Below are 15,167 nucleotides of genomic sequence, written 5' to 3'. Positions count from 1 at the left end.
GTGTGCATATATCTCTTTGAATTAGTGTTTTTTTTTTGTTTTTGAGAGGGCAGCTCTCATATTTATTGATCAAATGGTTGTTAACAACAATAAAATTCTGCATAGGGGACTCAATGCACAGTCATTAATCAACCCCAAGCCTATTTCTCAACAGTCTCCAGTCTTCTGAAGCATAACGAACAAGTTCTTACATGGTGAACAAGTTCTTACATAGTGAATAAGTTCTTACATGGTGAACAGTGCAAGGGCAGTCATATCACAGAAATTGTCGGTTTTGATCACGCATCATGAACGATAAACAATCAAGTCAGATATGATTATTCGTTTGATTTTTATACTTGATTTATATGTGAATCCCACATTTCTCCCTTATTTTGTTATTATTATTATTTTTAATAAAATGCTGAAGTGGTAGGTAGATGCAAGATAAAGGTGGAAAACATAATTTAGTGCTGTAAGAGGGCAAATGTAGATGATCAGGTCTGTGCCTATAGACTAAGTATTAATCCAAGCTAGACAAGGGCAACAAAACATCCACGGATACAGAAGATTTCTCTCAAAACTGGGGGGGGTGAGGTTCTAAGCCTCCCCTCTGTTGATCCCCAATTTCTCACCAGATGGCCCCCTGTGACTGTGCCTGTCTTAGGTTGTTCCTTCCTTGAGGAATCTTACCCGTCTCTGGCTAACCAGTCATCTTCCGGGGCCATACAGGGAAATGTAAAGTTGGTAAGTGAGAGAGAAGCAATATTCTTTGAAAAGGTTAGCTTTTTACTTCTTTGCAGATTTATGCCCTGTGGCTTCTATGCCCAGCATTTGTCTTGAGGTATCTTTACCACTTGGAAGAATTATGATACTCGGTAATTTTCGATATGAGGCATGAATTCTACTAAAGGGTTGTAATTAGGAAGGAAGAAGAAAAGCTATAGAAGTAGCAGATGGAAGAAAACATGGGAAGATTGATTATTTCTTTGACATACCTTCTTGTAGAGTAACATAAGCATGTATAGGTTTTAAACTACTAATTAAATTGCGTGCACACATTAACATAATAGGAATACAGCTACATAACAAAAGCAGACCTACAATTACCAGCCATATCCAGTGAAACCAAGAAAACCAGTTAGGTACCCTAGGCATTTGTGAAAACTTATCAATGATATGATGGATATTGTCTAACTGAATTTGAATAGTTTGAGAAAAATCAGACAAATTAAGACAACACATTCCTGGGAACTGTTCACATCCCATATGTTCTTTTAACAGTAGATAGTCTATAGTCGCAAGATTTTGGAGCACTGCAACTTGCACTTCTCCTAATTCTTGGTTGAGTTCCGACAGTATAGATCCAGTCAAATTTGTTGTTTTACTGTATGCACAGGCCAGCTTAGATATCTCCTTCTTCATTCCAATGGCAAGTCCAGTAACCGGTGGGATGAATGCAGCTACAATTGCAGCAGCGCCAGGATCTTTGTTGAAGTTTTTTGATGATCATCTTCTGGAATGACTCTTCCAGAAGATGTTGATGTTGGAAGTTCTTCTTCATATCATATCTTAATTCATTTTCTGTGTAGCCAAATTAGGCTTTGATCCTCTGTATAGACACAAACAAACCCTTTTCTCACACTTTGATATGACCTTGATACCATTGTGAAGAACCTATTGGAGACCACCACACAGGAACTGCTTTTTTTTTTTTTTAAGAGAAAGGAATATTATCAGAAAAATGTACTTCCTTAGCTGATCATCTGACACCCTTTAAAAGATCAAAATTAAGTATATGTAAAGCATGCATTACTTGCTGATTTGCAGTTAGTTTTATCCTATCAGGGAGTAATCCCCCATTTCTTTTTTTCTCTCTCTCTTTTTTTTTTTTTTGTTACCATGAATCTACAATTACATGAAGAATATTATGTTTACTAGGCTCTCCCCTATACCAGGTCCCCTCCACAAACCCCACTGTGGTCACTGTCCATCAGCATAGCAAAATGTTGTAGAATCACTACTTGTCTTCTCTATGTTGCACAGCCCTCCCCTTTCTCCCACCCCCCACATTATGCATGCTAATCATAATACCCCCTTTCTTCATCCCCCCCCTTATCCCTCCCTACCCACCCATCCTCCCCAGTCCCTTTCCCTTTGGTACCTGTTAGTCCATTCTTGGGTTCTGTGACTCTGCTGTTTTGTTCCTTCAGTTTTTCCTTTGTTCTTGTAATCCACAGATGAGTGAAATCATTTGGTATTTCTCTTTCTGAGCTTTGCTTATTTCACTGAGCATAATACCCTCTAGCTCCATCCAAGTTGTTGCAAATGGTAGGATTTGTTTTCTTCTTATGGCTGAATAATATTCCATTGTGTACCACATCTTCTTTACCCATTCATCTACTCATGGACACTTAGGTTGCTTCCAATTCTTGGCTAGTATAAATAGTGCTGCGATAAACATAGCGGTGCATCTGTCTTTTTCAAACTGGAGTGCTGCATTCATAGGGTAAATTCCTAGGAGTGGAATTCCTGGGTCAAATGGTAAATCTATTTTGAGCATTTTGAGGAACGTCTATACTGCTTTCCGCAATGGTTGAATTAATTTACATTCCCACCAGCAGTGTAGGAGGGTTCCCCTTTCTCCACAGTCTCGCCAAAATTTGTTGTTGTTTGTCTTTTGGATGGTAGCCATCCTTATGGGTGTGAGGTGATATCTCACTGCAGTTTTAACTTGCATTTCTCTGATAATTAGCGATATGGAGCATCTTTTCATGTGTCTGTTGGCCATCTGAATTTCTTCTTTAGAGAACTGTCTGTTCAGTTCCTCTGCCCATTTTTTAATTGGATTATTTGTTTTTTGTTTGTTGAGGTGGGTGAGCTCTTTATATATTTTGGACGTCAAGTCTTTATTGGATCTGTTATTTACAAATATATTCTCCCATACTGTAGGGTACCTTTATGTTCTATTGATGGTGTCTTTTGCTGTACAGAAGCTTTTCAGCTTAATATAGTCCCACTTGTTCATTTTTGCTGTTGTTTTCCTTGCCCGGGGAGATCAAGAAGAGGTCACTCATGTTTATGTCTAAGAGGTTTTTGCCTATGTTTTTTTCTAAGAGTTTTATGGTTCAAGAAGAGGTCACTCATGTTTATGTCTAAGAGGTTTTTGCCTATGTTTTTTTCTAAGAGTTTTATGGTTTCATGACTTACATTCAGATCTTTGATCCATTTTGAATTTACTTTTGTATATGGGGTTAGACAATGGTCCAGTTTCATTCTCCTACATGCAGCTGTCCAGTTTTGCCAGCACCATCTGTTGAAGAGACTGTCATTTCCCCATTGTATGTCCATGGCTCCTTTATTGAATATTAATTAACCATATATGTTTGGGTTAATGTCTGGAGTCTCTAATCTGTTCCACTGGTCTGTGGCTCTATTCTTGTGCCAGTACCAAATTGTCTTGATTACTATGGCTTTGTAGTAGAGCTTGAAGTTGGGGAGTATGATTCCCCACCCCCACTTTATTCTTCTTTCTCAGGATTGCTTTGGCTATTTGGGGTCTTTGGTGTTTCCATATGAAATTTTGAACTATTTGTTCCAGTTGCTGGTAATTTGATAGGAATTGCATCAAATCTGTATATTGCTTTGCGCAGGATGGCCATTTTGACTATATTAATTCTTCCTAGCCAAGAGCATGGGATGAGTTTCCATTTGTTAGTGTCCTCTTTAATTTCTCTTAACAGTGTCTTACAGTTTTCAGGGTATAGGTCCTTCACTTCCATGGTTAGGTTTATTCCTAGGTATTTTATTCTTTTTGATGCAATTGTGAATGGAGTTGTTTTCCTCATTTCTCTTTCTATTGGTTCATTGTTAGTGTATAGGAAAGCCACAGATTTCTGTGTGTTGATTTTGTATCCTGCAACTTTGCTGTATTCCGATATCAGTTCTAGTAGTTTTGGGGTGGAGTCTTTAGGGTTTTTTATGTACAATATCATGTCATCTGCAAATAGTGACAGTTTAACTTCTTCTTTACCAATCTGGATTCCTTGTATTTCTTTGTTTTGTCTGATTACCGTGGCTAGGACCTCCAGTACAATGTTAAATAACAGTGGGGAGAGTGAGCATCCCTGTCTTGTTCCCGATCTCAGAGGAAAAGCTTTCAGCTTCTCGCTGTTCAGTATGATGTTGGCTGTGGGTTTATCATAGATGGCCTTTATTATGTTGAGGTACTTGCCCTCTATACCCATTTTGCTGAGAGTCTTTATCATGAATGGATGTTGAATTTTGTCAAATGCTTTTTCAGCATCTATGGAGATGATCATGTGGTTTTTGTCCTTCTTTTTGTTGATGTGGTGGATGATGTTGATGGATTTTTGAATGTTGTACCATCCTTGCATCCCTGGGATGAATCCCACTTGGTTGTGGTGTATGATCCTTTTGATATATTTTTGAATTCAGTTTGCTAATATTTTATTAAGTATTTTTGCATCTACATTCATCAGGGATATTGGTCTGTAGTTTTCTTTTTTGGTGGGGTCTTTGCCTGGTTTTGGTATTAGGGTGATGTTGGCTTCATAGAATGAGTTTGGGAGTATTCCCTCCTCTTCTATTTTTTGGAAAACTTTAAGGAGAATAGGTATTATGTCTTCTCTGTATGTCTGATAAAATTCTGAGGTAAATCCATCTGGCCCGGGGGTTTTGTTCTTGGGTAGTTTTTTGATTACCGTTTCAATTTCTTTGCTCGTAATTGGTTTAACTTTTGTGTTTCTTCCTTGGTCAGTCTTGGAACGTTGTATTTTTCTAAGAAGTTATCCATTTCTTCTAGGTTTTCCAGCTTGTTAGCATATAGGTTTTCATAGTAGTCTCTAATAATTCTTTGTATTTCTGTGGAGTCTGTCGTGATTTTTCCATTCTCGTTTCTGATTCTGTTGATGTGTGTTGATTTTCTTTTTCTCTTAATAAGTTTGGCTAGAGGCTTATCTATTTTGTTTATTTTCTCAAAGAACCAGCTCTTGGTTTCATTGATTTTTTCTATTGTTTTATTCTTCTCAATTTTGTTTATTTCTTCTCTGATCTTTATTATGTCCCTCCTTCTGCTGACTTTAGGCCTCATTTGTTCTTCTTTTTCTAGTTTCGATAATTGTGATGTTAGACTATTCATTTGGGATTGTTCTTCCTTCTTTAAATATGCCTGGATTGCTATATACTTTCCTCTTAAGACTGCTTTTGCTGCATCCCACAGAAGTTGGGGTTTTGTGTTGTTGTTTTCATTTATTTCCATATATTGCTGGATCTCCATTTTAATTTGGTTGTTGATCCATTGACTATTTAGAAGCGTGTTGTTAAGCCTCCATGTGTTTGTGAGCCTTTTTGCTTTCTTTGTACAATTTATTTCTAGTTTTATACCTTTGTGGTCTGAAAAGTTGGTTGGTAGAATTTCAATCTTTTGGAATTGACTGAGGCTCTTTTTGTGGCCTAGTATGTGGTCTATTCTGGAGAATGTTCCATGTGCACTTGAGAAGAATGTGTATCGTGTTGCTTTTGGATGTAGAATTCTATAGAGGTCTATTAGGTCCACGTGTTCTAGTGTGTTTTTCAGGAGCCTCCGTGTCCTTACTTATTTTCTGTCTGGTGGATCTATCCTTTGGGGTGAGTGGCGTGATGAAGTCTCCTAAAATGAATGCGTTGCATTCTATTTCCTCCTTTAGTTCTGTTAGTATTTGTTTCACATATGCTGGTGCTCCTGTGTTGGGTGCATATATATTTAGAATGGTTATATCCTCTTGTTGGACTGAGCCCTTTATCATTATGTAGTGTCCTTCTTTATCTCTTGTTACTTTCTTTCTTTTGAAGTCTATTTTGTCTGATATTAGTACTGCAACCCCTGCTTTCTTCTCGCTATTGTTTGCCTGAAATATGTTTTTCCATCCCTTGACTTTAAGTCTGTGCATGTCTTTGGGTTTGAGGTGAGTCTCTTGTAAGCAGCATATAGATGGGTCTTGCTTTTTTATCCATTCTGTTACTCTGTGTCTTTTGATTGGTGCATTCAGTCCATTTACATTTAGGGTGATTATTGAAAGATATGCACTTATTGACATTGTAGGCTTTAGATTCGTGGTTACCAAAGGTTCAAGGTTAGCTTCTTTAGTATCTTACTGCCTAACTTAGCTTGCTTATTGAGCTGTTATATATACTGTCTGGAGATTTTCTTCTCTCCCTTCTTATTCCTCCTCCTCCATTCTTTATATGTTGGTTGTTTTATTCTGTGCTCTTTCGTGTTTCCTTTAACTGCTTTTAGTGGGTAGTTGATTTTATTTTTTGCCTTTAGTTAGTATTTGGTTGGTCTGCTTTCTTTGCTGCGATTTTATTTTCTCTGATGACATCTGTTTAGTATTAGAAGTGCTCCCGTCTAGAACAGTCCCTCTAAAATACCCTGTAGAGGTGGTTTGTGGGAAGCAAATTCCCTCAACTTTTACTTGTCTGGGAATTGTTTAATCCCTCCTTCCTATTTAAATGATAATCGTGCTGGATACAGTATCCTTGGTTCAAGACCCTTCTGTTTCATTACATTAAATATATCATGCCATTCTCTTCTGGCCTGTAAGTTTTCTGTTGAGAAGTCTGATGATAGCCTGATGGGTTTTCCTTTATAGGTGACCTTTTTCTCTCTAGCTGCCTTTAAAACTCTTTTCTTGTCCTTGATCTTTGCCATTTTAATTATTATGTGTCTTGGTGTTGTCCTCCTTGTGTCCTTTCTGTTGGGAGTTCTGTGTATTTCCGTGGTCTGTTCTATTATTTCCTCCCCCAGTTTGGGGAAGTTTTCAGCAATTATTTCTTCAAAGACACTTTCTATCCCTTTCTCTCTCTGTTCTTCTTCTTCTGGTACCCCTATGATACAGATATTGTTCCTTTAGGATTGGTCACACAGTTCTCTTAATATTGTTTCATTCCTGGAGATCCTTTTATCTCTCTCTGTCACAGCTTCTATGCGTTCCTGTTCTCTGGTTTCTATTCCATCAATGGCCTCTTGCATCTTATCTATTCTGCTTATAAATCCTTCCAGAGTTTGTTTCACTTCTGTAATCTCCTTCCTGGCGTCTGTGATCTCCCTCCGGACTTCATCCCTTAGCTCTTGTATATTTCTCTGCATCTCCGTCAGCATGTTTATGATTTTTATTTTGAATTCTTTTTCAGAAAGACTGGTTAGGTCTGTCTCCTTCTCTGGTGTTGTCTCTGTGATCTTTGTCTGCCTGTAATTTTCCCCTTTCATCATGATAGAGATAGTTTGCAGAGCTGGGACGTGTAACGGCTGGAAGGACTTCCTTTCTTGTTGGTTTGTGGCCCTCCTCTCCTGGGAGAACAGCGACCTCTAGTGGCTTGTGCTGCGCAGCTGCACGCAGACAGGGTTTCTGCTTCCTGCCCGGCTGCTATGGAGTTAATCTCCGCTGTTGCTGTGGGCGTGGCCTGGCTCGGGCAGCTACTCCAAAATGGTGGAGCGGTGTTGGAGGGGGAGCGGCTGGGAGGCTATTTATCTCCATGAGGGGCCTCCGTGCTCCCTGCTGCCCAGGGGGTTAGAGTGCCCAGAGATCCCCGGATTCCCTACCTCTGGATTAAGTGTCCCACCCTGCCCCATTAAGACTTCCAAAAAGCACTCGCTTTTCTTTGTCCTGGTGCACCGGCTGCAGGGACCCACTCACAGGTCTTACTGTCCTGTTTCCCTAGTTTCCAAAACCCCACACCTGCACTGTGTCTGCGCTCTGGTGCGGATTGCTAGGGCTGGCTATTTAGCAGTCCTGGGCTCCCTCTCCCTCCCCACTCCAATTTCTCTCCTCCCACCTGGAGCTGGGGTGTGGGGTGCTCGGGTCCCTCCAAGCTGGGGCTTGTATCTTACCCCCTTCATGAGGCACTGGGTTCTCGCAGGTGTGGATGTGGTCTGGCTCTTGTCCTGTGTCTTCTGGTCTCTTAGGGAGAGTTGTCTTTGTTGTATTTTCAAAAATATATGTGGTTTTGGGAGGAGATTTCTGCTGCTCTACTCACGCCGCCGTCTTTGCTCCACCTCCTCATTCTGAATTAGTGTTTTTGTTCAGAGTAAATTATACAGAAGTGAAATTGCTAGATTATATAGTTTTTAATTTTTTTAATTAAAATTCCCTACTTTTTCTCATGGTGGCTGTACCAATTTACATTCCTACCAATAGTGCATGAGGTTCTCTTTTCTCTTATAAAACTTTTTCTTAATATACAGTAATGGTAATTTTTATGGTCCATTGATTCTGTTTTTTTCTGTGTGATTCTAGAATCAGTGCTGCTGATGTAGACCTACAGTGGAATTTTTCACAGACTCCAACTGAACATGTGTTTCCTGTTCCCAATGTTTCTCACAATGTGGCCTTGAAAGTCAGCGTTCAGTCCTTGCCCAGACAATCTAACTATCCAGTTTTGACCTGTAGTATTCACACTAATATTGGCCTTTATGAGAAAAGAATTCAAGAATGTGAACTTAAAACCCATCAGCACTGCAAATCTAATGAAGCAGAACAGTGTAGTACAAACAATCCACAGCGTCTGTGTAGCAAACAAACTTGGATGGCACCTGAAAGCATACTACATGCAAAAAGTGGCACAGCTCCAGAGTATACTTCCACTGTCAAAAATGTCAAACTATATTCAGGCACTGAGAGTAAATCTGACTGTGGAACATGTCAAGCCAATATTCTGGGCTTCAGTGGTATAGGAGATAAAAAGTCACATGAAACATCAGTAAGAACTTTAAAATCATTTTCAATGGTTGATTCCAGTGTCTCGAGCCGCCAGAGTTCTTGGCAGTCCGTTGGTGAAACTAATCCATTAATAGGCTCTTTAATTCAAGAACGACAAGAAGTTATTGCAAGAATTGCTCAGCATTTGATTGATTGTGATTCAAGCACTTCACATGTTTCTGGACATCCATTTAATAAGCAAGAGTCTAGCTCACTTAATTCAAAACTTTCCCGGGTTTCACAAGAAAATGGAAATGTGAGAAAATGTAAAGAAACTTTCTCAATTTCTTTTGGTAGTCCAGAACTTACCTCCTCAGAAGACACCAAAGAGGGAAAAATACGAGTAAAACCAGAAATGCCCCGAAGTGAAACTTGCATTTCTCATGGTCTTTATTCTCATCAGTCTATTAGTGAAACTAATCCTTTGATAGGTTCTTTACTCCAGGAGCGGCAAGATGTTATTGCAAGGATTGCTCAGCACCTGGAGCATATTGATCCAACAGCATCATATGTGTCCCGACAGTCGTTTAACATGCATGACTCTGGCTTGGTTCCTTCTAAAGTGTTTAGGAGTTCATATGAAGACAAAACTTTATTGAAGAAAAACAAGGATGATGCCTCTGTTCCCATTTCCAATACAAAATTTTCTTTGTTAGAAGACATCAGTGAAGGGGAAAACTTAATACTTAATAAATCTTTTAGTTCTTTTAAATGCAATGAAAAAGTCAAATCTTCTTTGAAGCCTGAAATAAGAAACCTGTATCAGGACAATCCTAGTGAAGTCATCCAAAATACATTACAAGAGACACAGAACAAAGCCACTAGTTTGTTGACTCCCTCAAATATGTCTCATTGGAAAGAAAAAAATTCACATTTAACAATCAGATTGGAAAATACACTTTCTGAGTGTCAATTTAAGGAGCAAGAAATTAGCAATGGAATTGATAAACAGTATTCAAATTGCAACAGTACTGACCAACAGATTTGCACAAATAAGCATAAAGAAAAAGTAATAAAAAATGAAAATTATAATCCAGAATCTTTAAACAATCGTCAATTTGGTAATTCAAAAAGGAATGACTCAAAAATAAAAGCTACTGTGCTGGAAATGTCTGGATATCTGAACAAACATGAAAACAAGTGCTCAAATAAAGACTCAAAAAGGCCTAAGACATGTGAGCAAAATACTCAACTTAATAGTATAGAAAATTGTCTCAAAGAATATGAAGGTTTCCAGTGTAAAAAGCCGGACCAATTAAAAAATGAACAGGATAAAAAAGAAGATCCAAGTGATGAAAAATCTCAAAACTATGCTCAGAGAAAGAATATAAAAGACTGTTTGTCTACATGTGAACGACTGAAAAATACAGAGATGTTGGTAGGTAATAGCTAATATTTCAAATGTAATTCTCAAACATTTTGCTGTAGTTTGAATTTTGTTTACAGGAGACGTAGTTATAAATGTCCAAGGTGCTCATTAACTACAGAACCCATAGACTGACATAAACCTGCTGTAGAACTAGTATTAACATACTTGCATGCAAATAACCCATCCACTTAAGAACAAATGCTAGGAAAATTTTTCCTGTTGCCCTTTTTTGCTGATTTCAATATTATGAATAGTTGCTGGCAAGTAAATGAGAGTCAGAAATGAAACTCTTCTCAGTTTAACGATCTTAGCGTATTGTTTGTTAGTAGCTCTGGCCTAGGTCAGTGTGCTCAGTATGTCATGCCACTGCTTAGCTAAGGATTTTAGGAATATCTACAGCAAAATCACAAGGCTGTTGGTAAAAATACCTGGGTACCAGTCCTGGCTTCACGGTTAGGTCTTTGAGTGACACTAAATTAGTCACGTAATTCTAAAAACCTCATCTCCTCAATTTTAAAATAAGAGTGATAAATCTCTTTGACCCCTCTCAGAGTTGTGGTGACAATCAAATAATATATTTGAAAATATTCTGTAAATCTTCAGTGCACTATCTAAATAAAAGATATTCAAGTTATTTTGATTTTATTTGACTATCTACCAAACCACTTTTTAACTTTAGAAATTTATTATTAGGCTCAAATTTATTTCCTTTATTATCTTTATTTCTCCAAGTAATATCACGAATTTGTATCTCAAATATATGGAAAACTACATCTTAACTGCCCTGATCCAAATCTGAATGACCTTGGTTCATCTTCTTTATCACTCAGATTAGTTTTGGTGGACATTAGTGTTTTAAAGTTGTACCATGTTTCCAGTTTATATTTTTCAACAGAAGATCCCTGTGGGTTTAATCAAATGGTAGTTTCCAGTTTCCTTAAAACTGTAATTGTCACAAAAACGTAGCCTGACCTTAAGAATATTAGCTTTTTATGATCTTTTCTGGTACCTAATAGGGAAGCTTAATTTGACCATAGTACTTTTCAAGCCAGTATGGTTCAATTTTTCATGTACTTGTTTTAAGTATGATCATTACAGTGCTTATTTACTATATGCTCAGGCAGTCTTCTGACTATTTTACACCTGTTCGCTTACTTAATCCTTCCACTACACCATGAGGTTAGGTGCTTTTACTAACTCCAGTTTACAAATGAGGACCCTAGACCTGAAGAGGTTATGTTACTTGCCCAAGGTCTCAAAGCTAGTCTTTGGTAGAGTCAGGACCCAAATTAGTCTTCTCTGTTTTTAATTTGTGTGTTTTTATGAATTTCTGATCTTTGAATATAATCTTGCCTAAATTCTTAAGAATTAGCCTGTTTTCTATATCATTTCAAAAACGTGGTACTATGACTACTTTAGATATATTTTTAAGTTCATATTTATTATATTTCTGTGTCATGTCCTACCAAATTATATCTCCTGAGAATAGCTCTTGATATTGACATAGTTTTATATTTTAGAATATTATGCTATTTTTTTCTTCCTGTGAGTAGTTAGGTTTTTCTCCCACAAATTAAAATAACTAAACATTAGCTTATTTAGATACTAGACTGAGTATTTATAAATACGACCATCTGTTGATGAGGCAATTGTATTTGGACATACTTTCATTAGAATATTTGACTTTTTTCAGCATCTTTGAAAAATCTTTTGAACACTATTTTCTGATTAAAATGTGTGTGTGTGTGTGTGTGTATAGAAATACAGGTCATTAGCTTCACCAAGGATGTAATACCTCAGTACATATTAGGAATAAATCTAAAACCAAAAAATCTTTAAATATTACCATTAAAATCTGATTTTTTTCCTAGCAGAAGACCATACCACCAAAACATTCAGGTGTCTGGCGAAAACATAATTTTCATTCCTTGGATGGAACCTTAACCAGAGCCTTTCATCCTCAAACTGGATTGCCTCTTCTTTCAAGTCCTGTAAGTTTTTTTCTCTTATTTCATGTTTAGAATTTGCAAACAACTAAAATGTTGCAAATTATTTTATCTAGGTTTTAATTTAAAAAAATTAAATACCCCTAAAATAAATTTCTACTTTGAAAACATTTTATTTTTTTATATATTTACCAGCTGTGTGTTAATATAGAAAAAAGCCAAAAAAATTTATAAAAATTAACCTGAAATTATGTTTCACATTTTTCTGAATATAAAGAAAATACTTAGTGTCAAGTACTTAGTACTGAAGCTGGTTGACACCACCAGCCGGGTCATCTGGGAATCAAATTCATGGCTGTCTTTGATTTAGAACCCGTGCATAGCCTTATTTTGAGACATAATTTCTCTACTCTACATTTACAATTTGATACATAGATCTGTGTGCAATGGTCAGGAGTGTCACTTTGGAGTCGCACTAACTTCGCCCTGGCTGTGTGACATTATTTAAATAATATAATCTCTCTGAGCCTCAGTTTCCTCATCGGTAAAAGGGGCATGATAGTGTCTACCTTAGTGTTGTGAGGACGATTGCCATGATTCCTGACACATAGGAGCATTCAGCAGTTAGTTGCTATAGCTGCCATTTCAATTAAACCTGACATAAGCAATAGATACCTTAGCAAAATTAAAAACATGTATATTTCGCCACTCATGTAAGATAATTTTTATTCTTTTATGTGTGTTTTTTAAATAAACTCACAGGATACAATATGTGGCATATGTTCAAAAAATAATTATTGAATAATATATCTAGAACTTTAATTTATAACTTGGACCTTGGGTATCATTTTATAGAAGTTGAATTCCAGACAATTTAAAATAAACCAAAATATTGGGCTTACCTAGGGGGTGCTTTCAAAATGTCCAAGTGATTAGGAGGAAAATTTAGTATGATGTGCTTTTAAAAAAAAAAGGCATTATAAACTTCTGTTCAACAGCAGTGGCCTGAGTTAATAGAGGAAGACCCTTCCCAAACACAGAAATCTTGATTAAAATGTAGCATGATCTCCAAATACATTAAATAGTGTAAAAGCAAGAAAGATAAATCTCCAAATACTAACTTGATGCAAATTATCATCCTCTAGGATATCTGAACCTAATACAGTTGACCCTTGAACAATACAGGTTTGAAATCCACTTACACATGCAATTTTTTTCAAAAATTATATTGGAAAAATTTTGGAGATTTGAGACAATTTGAAAAAAACATCTTTTGTCTAGCTTATTTTATTGAACAGTATATAATACATATACAAAATATGTGTTAATCAACTAAGTTATCAGTAAGGCTTTCGGTCAGCAATAAGCTATTAGCAGTTATGTTTTTGGGGAGTCAAAAGTTATATTTGGATTTTTGGGCAGTTGTCACTGCCCCTAACCCCTGTTGTCAAGGGTCATCTGTATAATGCTAGGGTTTAATCCCTCTTCTGGGACAGCAATTAAGGCTGTAAATCTGTACCAATCATAGCTGGATGAAACTTCACAAAACTAGAAACAAGGGAGGAATAGCCTTTTAGAAATGGGAGAGGAGAAGAAAGAATCACGTATTTACTCAAGGGTACAACAGGAAAGTGTAGAGTAGGTGGAAAAAGAAGTTCCCTAAAGAATTTGGACCTAAGCCTAAGCCACCCATGGTAGGGGTTCTGAACTTGTGCTATCTACAAGGTTCAGAAACATCTAGGTAAGAAATAACCATAAAACTAAACTAGAACTCATGAAATCCATGGAGTTCCTGCAGAGGAAACATGAAACTATTCCATATCTATAACCCATGGCAGCAAGGATTTATTTTCATGGAAAATTACTCTTGCTGAAGATGATCTTGGAGGGAAAAAAAAATTACAAAGTACTTTAAAAGAATCAGCAGGAGCAAAAAGTGGGAGAATGTACATTTAGGAATCCTGTTTTCAGAGCAACTGAAAGAGTAAAAAATAATTATTTTTAAAATGTTCCAAAAGGTAAATGAAGGTAAAGATGGGGATTTGAGATGAAAGAACATGTGGATTTGCGATAGACCTAAATAGAAAGTATAAATATAAAAAAAAATTTTAATTGAAGTTTATACCCACATGTATACAAGCACATACAGATGGATTAAAGAGTGGGCTACAATCAGCTGAATAGAGACTTAGTGAATAGATAGATACTCAGAAAGCACCTGGAATGAGGCACAGAAAGCAAGGGAGATGGTAAAATATGAAAGAGCATGGAGGATAAAATGAGTTGTTCAATATAAACCTAGTAGAAATTCCAAAGGAGGGCTAGATGGAATAAGGAAAATACAATATTAGAATAAATGAAGGTAAAGAACTTTATAATTGAATAGAATTTAGATTTAAAATTTAATTCTGACTACAAAAAAAGCATAGTACACTTGTACAACTCTCAAAAATATTGAGGTTATTTAGTCTTTCAGTATGATCTGTTTTATCTTGGTCACCAGTTAGACTAATCACTCAGATACTTTATATATACTTAAAATTCCAGAAACAAATCTTTCTAACTTATATGTTGTATATGATTTTACCTTTAATTTATACTTGGGTCTTTCATTTTTAGTTTATTTTGAGCTAGATGGTGGTTTGTCTTAAATGTAATCTAGTATACAGTGGTGGTTGAAAATCCAGAGTATTGTTTTTCCAACCTATACTCTGTGAAGCCCCTGGGTTCTTGGAAATGTGTAGAGGGATGAGGATGGGCAAAGGAGCAGTAGAGCTGGTAGTACTCTAGACTCCCACTTCCATTTAATTCTTTTTTTCCTTTTGATTTTAAAGCTATAAATCTTTTATTCACCCCCTCCCTCCAAGTACAGAAATATCTAAAGTAAAAAAGTAAAAGTCTTAATATAGTTTATATTGGGATTCCATGTAAAATTTGGTTTTAGAAAAAACTGGTCTACTTCTTAAAAAATCAAAACCTAGTAAAAATGCTTTTATTAATCTGTTTTTTCATACCAGTTAATAAAATGATAACATAAGAACAATATGAAATACAGAGAATGATTTTAAGTAAGCTATTATGGGAGTACTTTTATTATTTTCAGTATTGCTTAGA

The 15,167-nt window shown here is 36.5% G+C and overlaps 1 protein-coding gene across 7 annotated transcripts in view; it reads left to right on the top strand.

Annotated features, from left to right (window-relative positions):
• ATOSA (atos homolog A) overlaps positions 1-15,167 on the top strand; it is a 95,677-nt gene that overhangs the window by 66,603 nt on the left and 13,907 nt on the right. For 6 of the 7 annotated variants that reach the window (XR_005031253.2, XM_036917746.2, XM_036917745.2 and 3 more), the window contains 2 exons: positions 8,277-10,116; positions 11,979-12,098. Coding sequence is in view for 6 of the 7 variants with exons in the window: in XM_036917746.2 (XP_036773641.2) it covers positions 8,277-10,116; positions 11,979-12,098 (1,960 nt within the window). In the remaining variant the exon portion in view is untranslated. The remainder of the gene's footprint in view (positions 1-8,276; positions 10,117-11,978; positions 12,099-15,167) is intronic. The other variant, XM_036917741.2, reaches the window with a different exon arrangement.

The sequence above is a fragment of the Manis pentadactyla genome, chromosome 11 (genome assembly GCF_030020395.1).
Source record: "Manis pentadactyla isolate mManPen7 chromosome 11, mManPen7.hap1, whole genome shotgun sequence".
Taxonomy (NCBI): domain Eukaryota; kingdom Metazoa; phylum Chordata; class Mammalia; order Pholidota; family Manidae; genus Manis; species Manis pentadactyla.
This window is presented reverse-complemented; position numbering and strand designations above follow the sequence as displayed.